This window comes from Hyaena hyaena, unplaced genomic scaffold (assembly GCF_003009895.1).
Source record: "Hyaena hyaena isolate Hyena2069 unplaced genomic scaffold, ASM300989v1 scaffold_276, whole genome shotgun sequence".
NCBI classification, from domain to species: Eukaryota; Metazoa; Chordata; class Mammalia; order Carnivora; family Hyaenidae; genus Hyaena; species Hyaena hyaena.
Genome location: NW_024080909.1, coordinates 983531 through 1004372, shown reverse-complemented (window position 1 = coordinate 1004372; position 20842 = coordinate 983531). Strand labels below are relative to the sequence as shown.

Genomic DNA, 20842 nt, shown 5'->3' with positions numbered 1-20842 from the left:
ATATTAAGAAGTGTACCCAAAGCAAGGCAAGAACGAAGCAAAGACTGGTGAGTGACAGCCTACGGGACAGCAGGACAAACCCTGGGGCACAGGGAGAACCGGCCGCATAGACCTGCGTGCAGGTGCCGCGGAGAAGAGAGGCGATCCATAAACAGCTCTGCCCCCTCAGCCTGGCAGCTTTGCAGCTTTAGAGGAGCTCGGGAGTGCTGAGGGACCAGGGCTCTGCTCCAGGTCCGGAGCACCTCACCTGCGCAGGGTTGTGCCGAGGCCAGGAGCGCAGAGCCCCCTGGCGGCTCAGGACACCCAGAGGACTTAGGGAGTGAGCTGTGGTTCTGACTGCGTGGCGTCTTCCTGATGGCAAGTCAAACTTCAGGTTAATTCTGCATCGAAACGCACAGCACGTGCCAGTGAGACTCCTCTGGTTGGGAGGGATTTACGTGTTTGCCGTAAACCCTAGAAGTAGGACGATCAGTGCCGAGCAAATAAGGAACCACTTACCAGAAAAACAGACCATGGCCAACTGCTCCCCATACCCCCAAAATATGTTCTGAATGCCTAAGAACTTTGGAAATAATCAGGTTTTCATGAAATGCTTCTCTCTTTTTTTAACTTATTGGGAGAGCACATGCGTGAGTCAGGGAGGGGGCAGCAGGAGGGAGAGAGAATGTGAAGCAGGCTCCATGCTCAGCGAGGAGCCCAACGATCCCACAACCGTGAGATCATGACCTGAGCTGAAATCAAGAGCCGGATGCTTAACCGACGGAGCCACCCGGCGGCCCTTCAGGAAACGCTTCTGTTGAGAAGCCACTGGAAGTGCATGTAGTCTTCTTTTTTTGACTTTTACCATTTGCCAAATTTACTACATGGATGCACACTATTCTCAGAGTTTTGTTGCCTTCAATGTGCAGAAAGATGGCAAGGCTTACAGAAGAGGAGGAAGGTTTCTCTCCCTTCCCTACTTTGGTCTCCATAAAATTTTAACGTAACATAAACTAAAAAATTGGTTCTGAAATGGTTATTTTAAAGGGTATAGAAGTTATAGTTTATATTTCCAGGCTCACCAAATCATTTGATAATAGAAATTTAGTAAAATGCGTTTTTTAAAGAGCTGATGCTAGAAATATCAACTATATAAGGGCATGGAGTTTGGCCCACTTTGTCCACTGATGTGTTTCAAATCCCAGAACAGTCCCAGGTACATAGGAGATGCTCAGGTAATACCTGTTGAGTGAATGAAAAAATATATCCAGAAATTACAGTCACTATGGTAACATTTTATTTATGGGGCTTTTACATCATGTTCAACTCCATTAACATCAATGAAAATAGAGTGAGCCCTGTAATGTCAACCAGTCAACACACAGAAACCTTCTCAAAAGATAAAATGCTGAAGCTTGCAGGAAATGAGCAAAGAATGGGATTGGCAGTTCTCTTTCTGTAGCAATAGGGTGGAAAGCTGTTTGATTCAACCCCACAAACAGCTAATTTTAACAGCCTTCTTGACTAAAACACTTAAAAGTGTAGCTAATGATGGGGAAAAGTGACGGTTTTGAGACTTTTCTGTGGTAATAAGCAGTGAAACAAGAGGAGTGGAGAAAAATAGGAAGGTCAGAGACGCGGGTCAAGGTTGAGTATGGTGTTAAGTAAAAATGCCCTTATTATAAAGGAGGCTGCCTTTGACCAGGTTTAGGAATAAATTAACTATTTATGCTAAAAACGTAATGTGGGAGCTCTTAATTCTTTCTAGGAGGCTTTATGGTGGAGAGGGCAACTGCAATGGCTCTTAGAAGTATTAGAGTATTTAAAGCAATTTTTATCAATTACTATAAAATGTTTTCTTACTGGAGCTTAATTTATGCCGTATAAACTGTATTCTTATGATGTGCAATAAGAACACCAAATTTATACCTATGCATTAATCTTCCTAAGCACCGGCACTGTGATAGGTTAGTGACACCGAAGAGTTTCGCAGGAGGAAACCAGGGAAAGCACTTCAGGCACAGAGGCCGATGCGGGTCTGGGGAAGATGGGGTGGCCCCACCCAGCTGGAGGGGGCGGTGGGGGGGCGGTGGGGGGGCGGCGGGCTGGCAGGGAACGTGGAGTTGGAGCAGGGAGCACCTCGAGTGCCGAGCCGTCCGCCTCACTCTAGACCAGCCCTGCACCACGGGGAAGGTGTCTGACGGAGCTGTTCTGTGTCGCCCACAGCGAGCCAGGTGGACGGGGGGCAAGAGTGAAGCCGGAGGCTGTTCTGACGGTACCAAGGGAGGGAGTCAGGGCTGCGTGCAGGGCAGCACCACTGGGGTGGAGGGGCCAGCACATGCTCCAGAGAAGGTACCAGACCTGCCTGATGAGACGCACGACGCGAACCCAGAGGCTGATACAACTGGGCCAAGGAGAGAGGACTGGGAGGAGGGGAGGCTGGGGGGCTCGGACTCGTGGACGACGCGTGCGGGCAGACTTCCCGGGGTTGTGGGGTCAGGGCGGCAGCGTGGGGGAGACGGCCTCTCCTGGCCCATTTCCTTAACTCCACCTGTGTTCCTGTCCCCTGCACGTGACAGCTTGGAGGGCGGAGGTGTGGGGCCCAAATCAGACCTGTGGGCTAAAGCAGCCTGCGAATGGCACCTCCTCACCTGACGCGGTTCCCGCAGGGACACACACGGGGACAGATGCCTCTCCTCACACTGACGGCTTCTGGAGTGACCTTGAGGAGAACTCCTCGTTTCCCACTCCGCTCTTCTCCACCGCTGCCCCGGTGACGGGGGTGTGACGCTGAAGGTCACCACTCACGGGTCCTTCTCATGTGATGACCCAGGAAGGGAGGATCACGTGGAAAGACCTCCAGGCCCCACGAACCTCAACGAGTCCCCAAGGAGCCACCATTTCCTGGGGACTTTGTGTCTGTCACAGCCTTCAAGGAGGCGGGTGACCTCTGGAAGATGCGGGGGATAAAATATTGCCTAGAATTTAAAGGGACAACTATTTGAAAAGCCAAATGTGGGAACGGGAAAAAAAGCCTCCCTAGCATTTTAAAATGCCTTATCCTATCGAGGGAAATTATCTATTATCGTGAAGTGTGCACTTGATTGAGTGCACTTACAGGAGCATTTGGAGAATTTTAAAACCTCTTAAAAAAAAAAGAAAACAGATGAAGGTCAGTGGAGTAATGTGGTACACGAATGCAGTATTATGTTTTAGACAGAAAATGACAAAGACGTGTGCCTATGTGGTTAATAATAATGCTCTCTCCCGCTCTCAAAACTGCCAGCCAAAACTAACAAATCCACGAGTCGGGAGAAGACAAATATTGTCATCTCTCTTTAAGACCTTGCTGCACACCCTGTAGACAATGTCTTCTTTATACCAACACAGAGACACATTCCTCAAAAACAGGTTCAAAATTTGGAGGAGAAATGACCCAGGATTTAATTAACGAAATAGGAGAATGGAGTAAACAAAGGCAAAATTATCATATCAAAATAAAAGACAAGAAACACGATTAAATTAGGCTTCAAAAGACCCCGTGAGAAACCCATGAAAGGCATAATATGCATTTACCTGGTTTTTATTCTTTCATGATTTAATTTCTAATTTTATTCACTACCATCTGATAATTGCATGAAACACTTATTCTAACCATGGGCAATTTAAACTATTTTAATTTTTATTTCAAGGCCACGAGACAAAGGAATCTATTTATTGCCTACGGGGATTTTTTTTTAACAAAAATTAAAGCTTAATCTTTCATGTTTTAAAGCATAGACTGTGTAAAATCATTTATAATAATGCTGTAGGGAGACTATGCCTGGGTATGCAAAATTGAAATGATAAATTTACAATTATTAAAAAAATTAATAGTTTGGGGGATTGAATTGTTCCTCTCCTTTCGAGATGGACTGGTCTGAAGTATAGGGGACATCTTTAAAAACGGTAAAATCAGGGCCCGTGTGGGTGCCGAGTGATGGGGCATCAGTGCATCTCACAGTTGGACTGGTCTTGCTAGAGGTACAATGATATAAGTCCTGTTCTTCATTAAGTAAAAGACAAATAATGGCATTGGCCTTGGGAACCACTGTGCACCCCCCTTTTATTTCACAGGAAATTGCTCTGATGAAGTGGAGGGTCGTGAATTCTACCAACCACATTTTCTGTGACTTTGAAAAAGTCCCTGATGGAAATTAGACAAATAATTTACTTCCACTTAAATGCCAGATTTTTTTTTTTTTTTAGTTACGCTTAAGAAAAATAATTGAAATGTAGATTTAAATCGTTTCTGCTGCTACACTTCAGGATTCTAATGAAATACTTTCAGCTATTATGCAAAGCATTGCTCAATAGACAGGAGAAAAACCACGTTCAGCAGCACCTCAGCAGAATTATTCGAAGGGCAGAATGTTTCTTCGAGAGCAAAGGTAAGGACATTCTGCTTTGGGGAGAAGAAGTAAAAGAGATCCCAGGACACATTTTCCTTTTCACTAAGAGCTCAGGTAAAACCTGAAAATGGTCAAATGTGTTTAAAATGTCTTAAATACACAGTCCATCTTCCTCAGCTGAGTCCCTAACCCGACCCCCGCCCCTGGAACAAGTTACAATGTTTGCGCTTCTGGCCCTACTGGATGGAAAGGATGTGGATCCGGGGACATCCCCCTCCGCTCCACCCCTGCAGGTGACCTGGCCCTCCTACCTTCACACTCGCTCTGTCCGCACCTGAATGCCCTTGCCCTAGATATCCCCACGGCCTCCCTCCAGCCCCCTTCACTCTCCGCCATACTCTGTCTGGTGTGTCCCCACAGGACTGCCTGGCACATTTTGGGTGCGCGGACGTGCTTGCTGTCAGATCCCCTGACCAAGCGGGAGACTCAAGGGCAGAGGCGCATCTGTGCTGCGTGCCGGGCCAGCGCCTGACACCGGACAGCCACTTGGATAGCTGTTACTATCAACTCTGGTGTCTACACCGACCAACTTACATCCTGTTTGCACTTGACTCCGTAAACTGACAAGTCTTCTTTTAAAGAAGAACGAAATGTTCAAATATTAATTCTGATTCCCTGGAGCCAAGGCACATTCCAGCCCAAATGTCACGATGGGAAAACATAGTTTAAAAAAGTCAAATGAACCCTCAGGAGCAAACAATAGGGCACGTACCCTTAACCAAAAAGTCCACTTATGATAACGGTCTGTCTGTCTCTGGAATGGAGGACAATTTTAACATCACTACAATACTGAATGTACCAAAGCTGAAGTCTTGAAAGGCTGATCCAAGCCGTGGGCTATGTGGCTCCTGGCCATTTAATGAAAAGTTTTTTTTTTTTTCTCTACTTTATTACCAATGATTTGGTCAGTTTCTGCTGGTCACTCTTGATAAAACAAACAGAAGATGAAGGCCAAGTTTGGAAAGAATACAGATAATATACTTTTGCTAAATAAAGCTAATATTTTAAAAAAAAAAACACAGATAATCCTCTTTACTTTTTATACAAGCAAATAAAAGAGCATTCAGATGGTAAATGACTTAATTTTTTTCTCTCCAGATAAATTAGTTAAAAATTCAAGCTTCTGACTAAAAAGACAATAAAATTGTGTGTATACATTATGCTGTTTTAACATAATCATTTCATTGTCCTCGTGGGGAGATAAACATTCTTATTTAAGAAGACACTTAAAATTTATTTTTAATGTTTACTTTTGAGAGGGGGGAGGGGCAGAGAGAGAGACAGAATCTGAAACAGGCTCTAGGCTCTGAGCCGTCAGCACACAGCCCGACGTGGGGCTTGACCCCATGGACCATGAGATCATGACCTGAGCTGAAGTTGGTTGCTTAACTGACTGAGCCACCCAGGTGCCCCCTAAGAAACTGCTTTTCAATCTGATTTATAAAACGGGTAAATTAGTGAGGTTAAATTTTTAATTAGCTTTTAAGAAAAATCACTAATCATTTGTTTAGGGGAATTTCTCTCAAAACGTCTATTGCTTAACTAGGGCCATTAAAAAGGTTTATATAAATAACAGGTTCATATATTGGAGTAGATTTGTAAGTTAGTTTGCTGGGGAAAAATGGCCTCAAGTTGATTTTTTGGAAATACCATCTACTGCACCAAACGAGGCCCCCACATGGTAACGGGACACATTTGAAGGCATCCCAGAGAACCAAGTCCACACACCTCCGTGTTGCCAGGAGAGCACTGCGTGCTGAGGATGACCCCCCCCACTCCCCGCAAGTGTCTCTGAGGTGTGTCCCTGCGGACGGTCCTCCTCAGGGGGAGACAGATTAGATACCCAGCATTTCATCAACAAACCACCAGAACCACCAGCTTCTGGCCGGGGCGCGGGCACGTGGCTTCCCGTTGTCAAAAGCCTTAAGAAAACCGTCTTTTCATTTCGTGTTTTCCAGAAAGAGAGCCCCAGATGAACACATGCAAACTCAGTCACCATGCAGCTCCTCTTTGGAGCACAGGCGGCAGAGGGTATGGGATCTGCAGAGCCGAGGGTGGGGAGGGGAGCTCATCCAACAAGATCTCGAAAATTCAGAGGGGAAGAAAAGCCAGCAAAACATTTTTTGGGGCACAAATGCTGGTATCTAAGCAACCGCGTTATGTCTGGCTCGTATGAAAAGGAGAACAGCATCTGCTTTTGAATAAGGCAACATTTCCGAGCAGAAAGACTTGAAATTACATAGCCCGGGACGCGACCGGGAGGCGACGGCAAGGACGGTCCCCTCAAGACCGTGGGTTTTGAGAGCCAGCATGAAGGATGGAGCTGGTGTGAAACAGAACCCTGGAATAGTGAGGGATTTTGAGACTCAACAGAGGACCCTCAAGCTGCTAACAAGCAGAAGCAATGCAAGGGAGCCAGGGAGTAAGGGAGGCTCCCCCCAGGTGCTGGCCTGAGCACCGCGCGACGGATGGCACGGTCGCCACGCACAGTGAAGGCCGGAGACCCGCCAGCCCGGTGGCTGCTCTCAGCAAACTCTGTCCCCTGTCTTCTCGGAAAATCAAACATATGTGCATTCGAACCTAGTGTCTTTAAGAACCTCTCCAGAGATCCAGCCCCTGCCCGCTGCCCAGGGCGCCCCCTCCCTGCCGTGACAACTGCAGTAACCCCCCACCCCCACTCCGGGCGCCAACCCCTCTACGTCCCTTACCCGGACTTGTGAGGGCTCCCAGGGCGCTGCTCGTGGTGGACAGAGGGTTTGCATTGGTGGTGGTGGCTGAGGTCTGGGCCGCGGCTGCGGCCGCCGCCAGCGTCGCCAGGTTCTGTAGCTGCAGAGCATTCATGCCTGTGGAGGGAGAGAAACGCTGCTTTAGCCAGAGGCCCGCTCGGCCCGGCTCCAAGCCTGAGGGCGGACGACGGGAGCAGAGGCCCCGGGCAGTGGGCCCTGGGATGACACGCTCTGTGCAGCTGCCCTGATGACCCCTGTGTCACTGCACCTGCCAGCGGAGCTGCCCACTGTGGGCAGTGCTGCCTGTTGTCATCCAGGACGCATCCCAGCCGCCCTGTCCCAGGGCTGCAGAGAGCACGAGCAAAGACCAGGCCACAGCAGGCTCTGCTACCATGACGGGGCAGCAGCACAGAACCCGTGAGACCGGGGCCCCGGAGCTAGAGGAAGGGGTCCCGGTAAGCCCACCAGCTGCATGGAGGAGGAGGAATTCCAGAGGAAGCAGTACTGATCTCCTGCTCTGAACCTGAACTGCTATGGCTTCCTGGCTTTGCAGCCGTACCAGCCCTGTGACCCTGGGCCAGTGACTCAGCCTCTACTTTTCTTGCTTAGTGAGCAGCACTGCTAACTGCACCTTATCTTCAAGGGCAGTGTGCAGATTCAAAGAGATGAGGAATGCAAATCGCTCGACACAGTGTAAATACCTGACAGTAGTCAGGGACTCTCATGGTGGTGATCACCACTGATGTCCTCTCTCCAGACTTATTTTAAATGTGAACTCTAAAATGGGACCCTAGTAGGGACTTAAATAACATCTCATAAATAAAAAATAATGGATGAGTAAAAATGTCAATGTGGTCACATTTTTATTTGTAAAGTGCTTGTATTTGCGATTTAAAGGCATCTATATTTTAAAGAAGGATCATGTTTAACTAGGACGAATCTCTGGCTACTGAAAATTAAGAAACGAACAGCAGAGAAAAGTGAAACTTTACAAGAACACAAAGGCTGAGACCTCCTCCACTTTTATTTCTCAGTGACCAAGGGTCTCTGAGTCTTTCGCCACTTCATACTAATGTATCTTCAAGAGGCAGGACACAATGGTTCTCTCCCTGTACAGAGAAATTTTATAGAGAAAGACACTAGAGTTAATAGCTTAATTTCACCTTCTTCTCATGTCTCAAATCCAGGTACTTAATAAATGCCTACCGAGCAAATTTAATCTGCTTTAGAGAGACTGGCCAGATTGCAGCTTCCTTTTTCCTTATTAGGTGGTGGTGGGTGGAATGGTGAGAGAATGTTCTAGCAACATATCTGTGTAACTCCCCAGCCATGGGTATGGAGCCTTCTGACTAAGCACCACTCAAAGTGTGGCTGCTAGGCTCATTTATCCTGCTCCTCCATCCTGGCTGCCTTGATCACAACTTACTTCTACTTGGAAAGGAGTTCCTGACGTCTCTGCTGTAAGAGGTCTCCTTGTTTTGCTGAGAACAATGCTCTGTCCACTTCCAGGAGATGCCCAGCCTTCTTGGCTGAGGGTAAAAGCCAAACACCTGTCTTTCAAAATCCACTTGGGTCCTGTGGATGTTTTGAGGCAGCACTCAAGTACTGGTGGGATCCTGTCAACTTCTACAAGAGTGTGGACTTTGCAACCACACTGTTTTCTCTGTCAGTGCAACTCGAAACGGCTCTCCCACCTTCCCTCTAATCAAGTGTCAGACAGGGTCCTATTTACGAGAATCTGCGACTTGAGAAAGCACTGGTCTTATTTTCTGGGGTTCTTGAAGCAAATGGGGGAAGCCGGGAGCTTCATGGCCTCAGTGCAGACCCACGTGGATGCAGCAAGGCGCTCAGCTCCCGACAGGAGCTCAAACACACCTCACGCCTGAGCGATGTTGAGAGGAGTGAGGTACATTTGTTCTGACCCATCTGTCCCCTCGGCCATCTTGTGACTGATGGTCCCTTTAGTGCTGTAATGACGTAAACCATGTGATTGGACTGTGTCCCTGACCGAGAGCTGCACTGACAAGGGGATGGTTTAGCACCGCAATGAAAATCCGCAGTGCACACCTGGCATTAATGATAAGCAGCCAATCTTCTCGTTGGGTCAGGGGGTCCTCCAAGACGTTGCCCTGATCTCCCCAAGTTCAGGCCACAGTGCCAGCATGCAGGGAATTCCAGAGCTGAAGGGAGCTTATTAGCTCATTAATAAGTGGTCGGGACTCAGGTCCTGGGCTGAGGCCTCGGGGCAAATGGTGGTGGACTCCCTGAGTCTGGGGCGTTGATCCTGATACACCTGATGGCCTCCTTCCAAAGAAGACTGAAAGTCTGCTGTCAACACACACCTCTTCTGTGCATTATCTGCAAACTCACTCATCCAGGGTTTGTAACCCTGTGGCATTCACCACATCTTATCTTGACCTTATGCATATATATCTCTTACCTTCTGAACTAGATACTGAGCTCTTTGAGGATAATCTTGTCTGATTTTCAGTCTACCTACACAGCCATACAAACTCACAGCTGTACACACGGCAGGTGATGGGTGAATCCACGCAGAATGAATGGACTGGGTATCAAAGAGAATGAAATTTTCATAAACGGCAGGTAAGAAGAGTACCATCTATGGACCCAACCAAGTGTTCATTTTCTCTGCTGTTAGTCCTTCAGTATTTATAACAGCTTTACATACTGTTTCCCTCAACTGTTCATTAATCCATTCTACAAACATTTATCAGAACTATGTGTGTTCCTGATCTCACCTGCCGGCATTCTTGGAGCCCACCTGACAACACCCGGTTCTCTACTTCGCTGTCTGCTTGGCTTCACCCAGGGCCGAGGCCTGGTGTGTCCCCCACAGTGTTCCCTCTACCTTTCTTCCCACACATCGCCACCCAAGAGTATCTGCCATCCTTTCTGGCCTTTCCCTGCCCCCATGTGGCAGGCCAGGGAGGGGGACCGCAGCTGTGGGGAGCCACAGTGGGGGGGGGGCAACTGTGTTCAGTGGTCACACTGCAAGGAAAAGGAAAATATGGGCCAAGAGAAGCAGAGAGCAAGAGTGGAAAGGAGCGGTCGGGGTGATGGGCAGCATCTGAGGGATTTGGGGAAAGAGGAAGATGGGAAGGAGGAGATGGAGAGAAGTGGCATGCAGGAGGACCTGTGTGTGTCTGCCTGCTCCTCTGTCTGTCTGTCTGTCCACTCACCCATGTTCCTGTCATCCATCTATCCATTCATTTGTTCATCGATCCACCCATCTATCTGCCCATACATCCATCTATCTGCCTGTCCAACCACCCACCCACCTAGCCGCCCATCCATTTACCCATCTGTCTGTCTGTCTATGCATCCATCCATCTGCCAGTCCAACCACTCACTCATCTATCCGACCATCTATGCATCTAACCATTGTCTGTCCATCCACTCAGCAGTTACAGAGATCGCACTGAGCCAGACCCTAGGCACAGGATGAAGTATTAAGTGGAAAACCAAACAGCGCCTGCCTCCAGGAAGGCTGCTGTGTATTGGAGCAAGGAGAAGCCAGGGACTGGAGAGTGATCCTACTTCATCTGTTTCTGGAAAGAGGCCCAGACTCAGCAGCTCATTCTCAGTAGTCTCTGATGGGGATGAGCTGCAGTGGGCAGCTGAGAGGCAGGAGGCAGGGGCTTCTCAGCGGAGGACCATGCCAATCCTCCCGCTGTTGGCCTGACGGGGTCCTGGATGCTGACCGTGCGAGGCTCTCGCACCCCCACCCCTTACTGAGAACTAAGCGCTTAGCAGGCTAGCAGTGATGGACAGGCAGCTTCCTTGCCAACTTTGTTGAGTGAGGGCCAGTTCCCAGCCCCGATGCCCACATTTCTGCTTCTCCTGATGCAGATGCAGGCATCCCTTCCTTCACCCTGTCCCGTGCTGCTAGGGCTGTGATTGCACGGCAGTCTCTGCTGGCGACAGGAGCCACATTAGAGCCAGTGTAGGCTGGTCACTGAGACAGCAGGTCCTGCTCTCAGACGGCTGGCTCTGCCCCACCTCCTGACCACCTCTATCGCCTTGAGCAAACTGGCCCAACTGTGTGCACCTCAGATTCCCCAAGTGTGTGGAGGGACCAAAACACAACATCCCTCTCAAAAGAGTTGAGAAGTTAACGGCTTGGATATGCGGAAAGCTCAAAGAACAATGCTTAGTGCAGAGGAAGCCAAGAGCCCACGCTCTTTTAGCTAGGTGAAAAAAATGCAGTGACGTCACCTCGACCATGGTGATGACGGCACTAAGAATGAAGCATGTGCCAGGGATGTTTCTCATGCTACGTGTGCACTCTTGTGTGGCATTCGTAACAAACCCACGTGACTAAGTCCCTACTGACAGTATACACTACACAGAGAGAAAATGGAGGCTTGGAGCGGGGCATCGCCTTCTCCCTCCTGGGGAGCCTGGCCTCCCCACGCGTGCTCCGGCTGCCCTTCTGGTTCTGTCTGGGGCTCTTCCTTCCTCCTCCTCATGGTGCTTGGGCTCCACTGCCCTCACTGTCACACCCTGGAGTTCAGGGGGTTGGGAGCGGGTGGTGGAATAGAATTTCTAAAGGAACTGTGTCTGGCGCACTGGAAGTACACGTTTACCAGATCCTCATGTTTGCCTGGAGCGGCCCTGTGAGTGCCCAACTCTGCCGGGTGAGGGCCGTGCCCTGTGTGACCGAGCCTAAGTCCCGAGAGCTGGAAGCAGCCCTCTCGGTGCTTCCTGCTGGGCTTGGTGCTTCCTGCTGGGCTTGGCGCTCCAGACCCCGGAGCAACGCCCTGGGCGCGCCCTCTCCATCAGGAGCCAAGAAGTTAACCTGGAGCCACACGGCACCTGTGTCCAACATCTTGCTCTCCAAATCACAGAATCGATCCTTTAATCTCTTAATGTGGTTTCCTTTTCCATCCATTACCAGAATCTCCGACACCACAGATCAGAGGCTTCAGTTTCCTCAGGGAACAGATGGGCAGTGACCTCCTTCTTAGCCCGAGCATGTGGCACGGCTGTGTCCCTTCCCCACATTCATCACCTTAACTCAGCGTTCCTAACTGCAGTCCACCGAGGGGACACACGAGGGCCCTGAGCTCCCTGAAATCAGATGTGGAGTGTGTGTGGCATGCACATGTTTCTGGTGACAGATCCTAGAGACCAAGAACGCCCCATCTACCACACAGCTGGTGAGAGGCACATGTCCCAGCAGAAAATTGTCGGGGGGTTCGGGGGAGGCCCGGGCTCGAGCAGTAGCTGTGACGGGGAATCAGAGGAAACCAAGGCATGGGCCTGACTGCCAGGGGTAGAAACTGAGGACAGAAACAGCTCTAGCTGAAGCCAAGGAAGCCAGAGACTCTCCAAGAACTTCTAGGCTGAGGCTTAGCCCAAGAGGCACCCACGCTGAGGCAGGGGGACAGCATCACCCCCCCCACCACCCCTGCCACGGGTTTCACTGGCCTGGCTGTGGGGCCATGAGGCAAAGGCTCCCTGCCCTGTGGCCCTGTGTCCAATGTGGCAGAGCGCTGAGGCTCGTCCTCCTGCGTGCTCCTCCAGGAAGACCGCCTCCCTCGAGTGGTGAGGGCCTTCTAAGTGCACAAGGGCAGTCCTGGGGTGCGCAGAGAGCCCCAGACATTCCCCCAGGAGACGCGGATTTGGATCCTTCACTGCACACAGCACTCAGGTCCAGAGGCAGACATATGGGCTCTTCCGGGACCCCGTACTCCTGTAGCCAGTGTGGACAGCCGACATGTGATCTTTCCTATTGAGGGAAGGGTGTTGGGAGCCACGCTGTTTCCGGAAAAGGCATCTGCCTCGTTTAGGGAAAGGAACCAGAAGCTGCGTGAGGCCAGTCGCCCTCTCCCCATGGAACCACACGGTCCGCGGGCTCTCTGACCCTCGGCTGCAGACACACTCAGGCGCACGGGCCTGCGCAGGAGGCGGGGGTCCTCTCCTCCATAGACTTGCTCCTTCTCTGGGCCCAGCCGACACTGGTGGCCCCGGCCCGCAAGCCTTCTTTTGGGGCTCTCTGCATCCCTGTTCGTTCCTCTCTCTGCTCAATCACGGACCCTGCTGGCCGTCTGCCCGCGGGTGGCTCTCTCGGTCACACCCACACAGCGATCCGGAAGGGGCGACCAGCCGGGGTGGCCTTGCCAGGAAGTGGGCTCGGGCCTGGCACATGGCAGTATCGCAACCAATTTTAACCTCGCCAGGCACTCTGCTCAGAGAGGCACCCTGCAAACCAGGGGCAATAATCTGGGTGACTAGAAATAGAAAACGCTTAAATACCTTTTGTGAAATCCCACAGCATGCCAAGATCAAGGTGGTAAGAAAAAAAAAATAACTGGGGAAATACAGGCATCCAACTTTTCATTCATTACTTGGGAAAAGAAAACTCCTTCTCAAAACGAAGAAATGATGTACGAAACAGATGTGCAATATGCCTACTTGAAATTTAAGATTTAAAAAAATTATTTATAAGGAGAAGGGCATGAAAATTTAATTTAATGTTCACCTTAGGTAATTTTGTGTCTTATTGTTCGTAGCAATTACCATAAATCTGCATATCAATAAGCGAGAACAGATGTCAGTTGTTACAAGAGCTTGCCAATCAGGTCTGTTAAAAAGTGACAGATGGGTGGTTATGGAATGTTCTCATAAGGCCTATTAGCACATTCGCAGGAAGCGTCTGCAGTGAGAGGGTGGGCGGCTCCGCTGGCGGAAGGCCGGGCCATCTTTATGAATCCACACCGCGCACCCCACAACGCGGGGGCCTCCAGCCCGAGCCCCTCGGCCCTCCCACATACCGGCCACTACAAAAGTCTCTCCTCTGCTGCCCCTGTCACAGGCGGTCCGGGACAGTCTTCTCTGGAGACAGGACAGCAAACTGATGCAAGGAGGCTGGTTTTGTTGTCAGAAGCAAACATGTGTGCTGTACAATTTCACTGTTACTTTATTAAAAAAGTTTTTTGCTTTGCAGTTTATTTGAGAGAGCGAGTACATGCGAGTGACAGTGGGACAGGGGCAGAGGAGGAGGGAGAGAGGGAGAGTCCCAAGCAGGCTCCACACTGTCAACGCAGAGACCCACGTGAGGCTCGAACCCACGAACAGTGAGATCACGACCCGAGCCGAAACCAGGAGTCAGATGTTCAGCCGACTGAGCCGCCCCGGACGCCCCTCACTGTAACTCCTACAACTGAGACCAGATATGCGGGGAGAGAATTACTGCCAGCGTCCGTGATGAGGGGAAGCACAGCAGTTCTAACAGATGCACTCTCCGGTGTTGCTTCGCAAAGTCTGTAACTTCTTTTTCCTCACAATGGGAAAAGGAGGAAAAAACTGCCATAACAAAAACCAGCCCACTCTTAACGCACGTGAACGGTGTTCCAGAATGAAGGGAGGTGCTCTTCCTGCGACTGTCTCTGAATCTCTTCCTTTTGCACAGTTTTGGACCAGTCTGTGCATCACAGATCCAAGGCTCGGATTTGTTACTTGGCTGTTAAACCTTTTGCAGAGCAAAGTCGCCGCGGCCTGTGCTGATGCGAACGTATCTTCACAGGCTGAGACACGGAGCGCTGTTTTACAGGCTTCAGGGCGGGGTGGGGCGCAGGGTTTGGATGTATTTGAGACCCAGCCCTGCCACTTACTGGCATAGTGACTTTGGGCAAGTTTGTTACTGAGCCTCACAGTCTCGTGCTCTCTGGGAACCCATACCACGCCCCTTACTGGTGGTGTGGGCTCACACGGTCATTTACCCTTCTCATGCTTCATCTTCCCAACTGCAATGGGGCAACAGAGTGCGGGTTTTGTCCTTGGGATGCTGTGCAGATCAACTGCACGGTTATTCCAAGGAGCTCTGCTGAAAGCAAAATTGTAAAACAGTACCCTTGCTTATGTACTACGATGCTCTTTTAAGATGGTAGCTGTCATAAAGAAACTAATAACCGAAAAGTCACTTTTCCCTTGTTCCTGAAGAACCAAACCAGCGCCATGACAGGCTTCAGAAGGCCCCAGAGATTAGAAGACCCAAGTCTCTGAGGCCTGACTCAGCAGCCTTGAGCCACCGCCCTTCCCTGTGTCCAAACCAATCACTGGAGGTTGGGAGGTACCGGATGTTCCGGCCACTATTCTGGCCCACCTTGCTCTAAACTCACCAATCCCTCTGCGCCGTAACAACCTCTGCCGTCGCCTTGTCCTATCACTTCGTAGTCCCTGTCCATCACCCCTTTCCCGCCCTTGAGTTAATAAAAACCCTACTCCTCCTTTGTTCCGGGCTCTCAGCACGGATCCATTGCATTGGTGAGGTGTGGGAGCCCGAGCTTAAGCCCGAATAAACGCCCTTTGTTCTTGCATACGTGACTCGGACTCGTTGGTGGTCTTGGGATTTTGGGGAGATCACGATCTGGGCATAGCAGTTCCCTCTTCTTCAGAGGGAAAAAAAAATCCAGACTCTTAGCTCAAGTTTCTGAGATTACAGAAATTCATGGGACAAAGATCACAGCTGAGGAAGAAATGGACAAGTTTTTCCTAGAGGTTTTAAGAGAGAAAACAGTATCAGTAAACTTTGAGGATGCTTCAAAAATATATGCGAAAGGAGTTTAGCTTCTAAAGATTTGATCCTAATCTAGCTTCTGCTTTCACTTTATTTTTAAAATATTTTAATGTTTATTTTTTGAGAGAGAGAGAGAGAATATGAATGGGTGAGGGGCAGAGAGAGGGGGAGACACACAGTCTGAAGCCGGCTCCAGGCACCAAGCTGTCAGCACAGAGCCTAACATGGGGCTCGAACTCACAAATTGTGAGATCCTAACTGACTGAGACAGCCAGGTGCCCCTAGCTTCTGCTTTTAAATTCCATATTCACTAAGGACCCGCTTCTATAAAATCATGAAACACATGTGAAGTTATTTTTAGTTTGAAAGAAAAATGGTAAGTTATTTTGGGGAAAAAAGTATAGCTGATGTCTCATTTGATTCTACTGATACAAATACTCAGTGACTTGTCATCTAAACTTTCTTTTTCTATTTTTGGCTTTATTTTCTCCTCAAGCAGAAAGTGTTTTCCTCATTGAAATGAGACATTTTAGATTCTAGTGATAAACCTCAATCCCCTGAAGGGCAGACCATTCTATTCTGAGAATTGTTCACAAAAAAATATTGTCGGTTTCTGAAATGTTTCTTTCTCTTTGGGGACAGTGTTCCAAGCTGGACGACCTGAATTTTACAAGTGGGTTTACCACATGGCAGGCACTGTAAGACACAAAGCGTGTGAATCGTGGAGGTGCCCAGTTGAGTGGTGCCACATTCTCAACCCTCCGCAAGCATCTTAACCTCAGGTTGGATGTGGGATAAACGGGCTTCTGCATTTCTCTGTATAGCTTCTACTGATGTTATGTCCATGCACTTGGTACCATGTTTGATATTGTACCAACTACTGCCAAATCCTCGCCAGCTCACCCGTGAAGGTACTGCCATTAACTGATATAATGTTTTCTTGGCTTAGCTGTAAGGCTAAAGTCAAATTTCTTCACTTGAAAAAAACCCAGGGCATTTAAGTTAAGCTCCCCTGGGAACGCATCCAAACTACAGATCTGCATTTGTCAATTTATAAATTCATTCACACATCCACTCAAAAATAGTCAGTAGCACCTCTCTCCCATGTTGGCAGATTTCCTCAGCGTAGGCCATGCCTTCTTGGGGCCTGATGCCTTGGAGGTGAGGGAGGAGAGTGAGGAAGCCAGGGCATTAGGGCACCTGACCCCACGTGGGGAGACTGGAAGCCTCCTTCAGAGAGGTACTTCTACTGCCAGTCTACCAGCCCCCTTCAGAATACTGGTCCAGGTCACCGGCAAAGACAAAACTGAAGCCCTATTTCAGAACACAGAAGAGGAGGAGGCCGTATAACTTGGTATATATGTAAAAAATACTCCAATCCACACTGCTTCAAATAGTCAGGAAAATAAGACCTGATTATCCCTACAAATGAAGAAACCCCCTTTCTGGAATTCACCAAGCAGATGGAGCCTTGACATTAACATCCTTGATACTCTAAACATTCAAGGTGACAGATGACGGGCCGCTCAGCATTTGATTTCACAGCCTATGCAGACTGAACGTGCTGAATTTTCTACGTGGAAGGTTCAAGAAAGGGGTATTCTGGAAGGCCCAGAGCATTTATCGACTGCTTTAAATTAGCCACCTGCTCCATGCGCCTTCTAAGGTTACTCCTGGATACCCTCAGTTTTAAAACGAGTGTGCAGAGCACGTAAACGCTAACACCCTGACCTGCAGTGGTCAAGGCAGAGGAGCCCAGAGTCTAATGACAAATGACAGGGTGCTGTGTCCACCCAGGAGGCGAGCCTGGCAGTAGCCTCAGGACCCAGTGACCGTCTCTGCATAATCCAAGCGCAGCAGTGGGAGAGCCGGAGGCATCCTCTAAGGAAAGACCCTAATTTTGGATTGGGTGGGTCCATACTATTAGGTGGAAAAATGTTGCACTGGCTGAAAATATGACAAATCTTCGCAATTTTTACAGAGCTCGCAATCTGGAGGGTTTCTCTTTAAAATGCAGAAAACTCCCTGAATGTTTTACTTATGACTCTCTGATTCCCTTCACAGAACCAAAAATTAACCATTCAAAGGGATTCCAAACTCCAAGGACAGCTTCCCAAACTGTATGCATAAAGATAATGCAGAGTGATTTGACCTACTATTTTAATGTATATTTTTTTTCCTAGTAAATGAAAAGCAGTATTATAAAAAACAAACAATAAGCTGGCAATGCCAGGAGATTTAAAGCCCGATGAGCAATTCTGCAGTTTTGTTTTGTTTTGTTTTACTATAGGCCAATATATCCTGTCAGACAACAGGCTTCCAAGAGCCAGTGGAGACGCAGGGGAAGGCTGAGCTATGGTCACAGAACCCACGTGCAGAGAAAGTCCTTCCAGATCCATTCAAAGTGCAACAAAACAAACAAATGAAACCAAGGATATTTACTTGGGGAGCAAAAAAATAAAAATAAAAATTACAAAGAGTTTTCATAGTGACAGAAAAAGAAATCTGGCTCTTATTGTGCACATTCAGATTTCATTTCATTGACTCAGGGTGTCCTTCATTAAAAACAAATGGTGCTTGATTCGAGTGTGCCAAAAATCTGTTCTTCCCCTTGCCCTCTCTCCCCTATCTTTCTGGAATCAAACAAGGGAAGAGCCTTCTCGCTGTTCCTCATGGCAGGTTAATGGCACCTGTGTTCTGATTTATCGCGTGGGCTGCCTTCCCTGGCCCCGTGGAAGTTAGGATATCAGCCTGGAAGGTGACACAGCAGGAGTGACCTTTCACTAATCACCGCACCTCAGTTACTACTGACACAGCTCATTATAAAAAGAAATCCTTTATGAGCCAGCTTTCAAATCCAGCCCCACTTTGATTTCCTTGAGAACAAAGATTATACTTCCACATAAAAGCTTCTGATGCACAATTCCGTCAACCAGGGTACTAAAGTCAAAAAAGGCACCCTGTTAATTGTCTGCGGTTATCAAGGGATTGCAAACCGTATCAAAGACAGGCCTGCAACCCTGGCTCTCCTTATGGAGGGCAGAATATTTACTGACTGCTTCTTATTAAAATTTGAGAAGGATGTCAATCATGTTGGCTGCCCCCCGGACAGAGGAGCCTTGTTGGAAATTCCCCAGCAATCGATCCCATTAAAACCCAAAACCAAAGCCAAAAAACAACTCTGGAGGATGCTGTGCAGGGCTTCGCTGCCTCTCCGGCTCCTGCCCACCGCTGGAGAAGCCCGAGGTGGGAGAGAGGCTCCCGAGTGACTCCTCAGCAGCCAGCAGCAGACTCTCTCATTTTTACACTCAAGTCAAACTTGAACAGGACTGCTAACTGCTGTCTACTCTTCTTCTCTGCCCTCTGAACCCACCCCAATGCAGACAACAGCACGGTCGACGGCAAAGGCACGTGTCAGGACTTACCGGCCATCTGCTGAATGCCACTGAATGCACCCAGGTTGCTGGAGGAGGTGGCCTGCTGCAGAAGCTGCAAAGAGACAAGGGGCTGTCAGACCAAAGTGGAGACAGGACAGGGCAGCTCCCAAACCACACGGGGGCCCGTGCAGTTCGCTTGCTGCTTCCTATTCACGGACAAAAGGTTCCCAGAGTCAGGGCTGTAAATCCATATTAATGTCTGATCTCTATTAAGAAACACAGACACCAGGGAAACTCAGTAACACTGCTGCCTTAAAACAATCAATTTAGTCTTTTTAACAACCAGGTGTTAAATCTATTGGAACCAACATGGCGTGACTAATGTTCTCTCTGTAGCCTAGCGGTTACCACCGCTCATCTCTGTCAATCAAGGTCCATCCATCACCCTCCCACTTCCCTTCACAGCTCAGTGTCCTTCGTGAGAAGCACATGGACTCACAGACTCGACAGAGACATCATCACGGTAACTACAGACATGAGTGCACTTAGGTGTGGCTACGCCTGTGGCCACATGACCAAGACAACGGTTGCCATTTTAAGGTGGTCTTTAGTGGCAGAGAGGAGCACACTATTTGTCAAAACTCAGAAGTATCTGGTGTAATGAGCAATGATGCTGTGTTGTGCAGAGAGGTCATCATCTTTTAAAACACAAGTTAAAATCCTGGTCTCTGAGTTTTCCCCTAGAGCTTTCAAACCGCCCCCCCCGCCATCCCACCCTGAATCAGTGGGTATCACACTGGAAAGGCAGGTGGCTGCTGTCCTCAAGTGCTCCTTTACTTGAGGTCTGATTTGGCTGAATTATAGATTAACTTAGGTGTTATACTATTAACCTAGATTTACTGATACTCTTTTTGAGCCAGTAGATCAACACAGACATAGGAGCAAGCACATGGTTCTCTCCCGCACATAAACGCACCTGCATACTAACGGAGCATAGATTCATCAAATTTATTATTGAGAAATGTCATGATACTATATGCTTAGGAGGAACCAGACCAATTCATGATTTCAAAAACAGCTTTCAGAATTATTTAAAGTGCTGCAGAACCACACAGCACTGTCCTTCCTCTTTTTTCAGTTCATTACAAAGCCAGGCCTACCACAGGATAGGACTCAAAACTGGGCATCTATCCGCGGGCTGAAAAGCACCAAGTGGAGTGGCATTTATTTCAGTGGCTGTTTCAACCCGGGTCTCCATTACAATGATATTATGGGGATTAAGAGTGCTAGGTGCCAGGAGAGTGTGGTGTCCACTCATCCCTCCTGACTTGTTAGGACGTACCATCCAGGCATTACACACAGATCCAGACACACAAGTGAGGAGGAAGGAGAAGCTAGAGATGAACCGTTTTCATAGAGAGAAATCCTTTATTTTGGTCTGATTTCCTGGGTTTCCCATTCTCTTGTGGTTGTAAGCCCTTACTCCCTTTCCTATTAGGTATGCTTAAAAATTAAAGTGAAGCAAAACTAAATTAGCTTTGAGGCTATTTTGAAGGACTAGTAACAGCTACTGAGGCACGTGGGTGTCCTTGGAAGTGTCATGAAACTACTGGCAAGGTTCCGCCCACTCATAACCATTCTCAGGTGGGCCAGAGTCAGAGTCTACCCCTCAACACATAAGGCGGGATGGCCTCAGAGGCCAAGGGCACTTCGAAAGAAGTGGACCTCCAATGGAAAGGGACAGAACAAACATGGCAGAGACAGTCT

The 20842-nt window shown here is 48.8% G+C and overlaps 1 protein-coding gene across 6 annotated transcripts in view; it reads right to left on the bottom strand.

The window, feature by feature from the left end:
• The window catches only part of CELF2 (CUGBP Elav-like family member 2), a 308661-nt gene that overhangs the window by 35352 nt on the left and 252467 nt on the right, over nt 1-20842 (bottom strand). For all 6 annotated transcript variants that reach the window (XM_039246010.1, XM_039246011.1, XM_039246009.1 and 3 more), the window contains 2 exons: nt 19124-19187; nt 7139-7273 (listed from right to left, as the gene is read on the bottom strand). In XM_039246010.1, coding sequence (XP_039101941.1) covers nt 7139-7273; nt 19124-19187 — 199 coding nt within the window. The remainder of the gene's footprint in view (nt 1-7138; nt 7274-19123; nt 19188-20842) is intronic.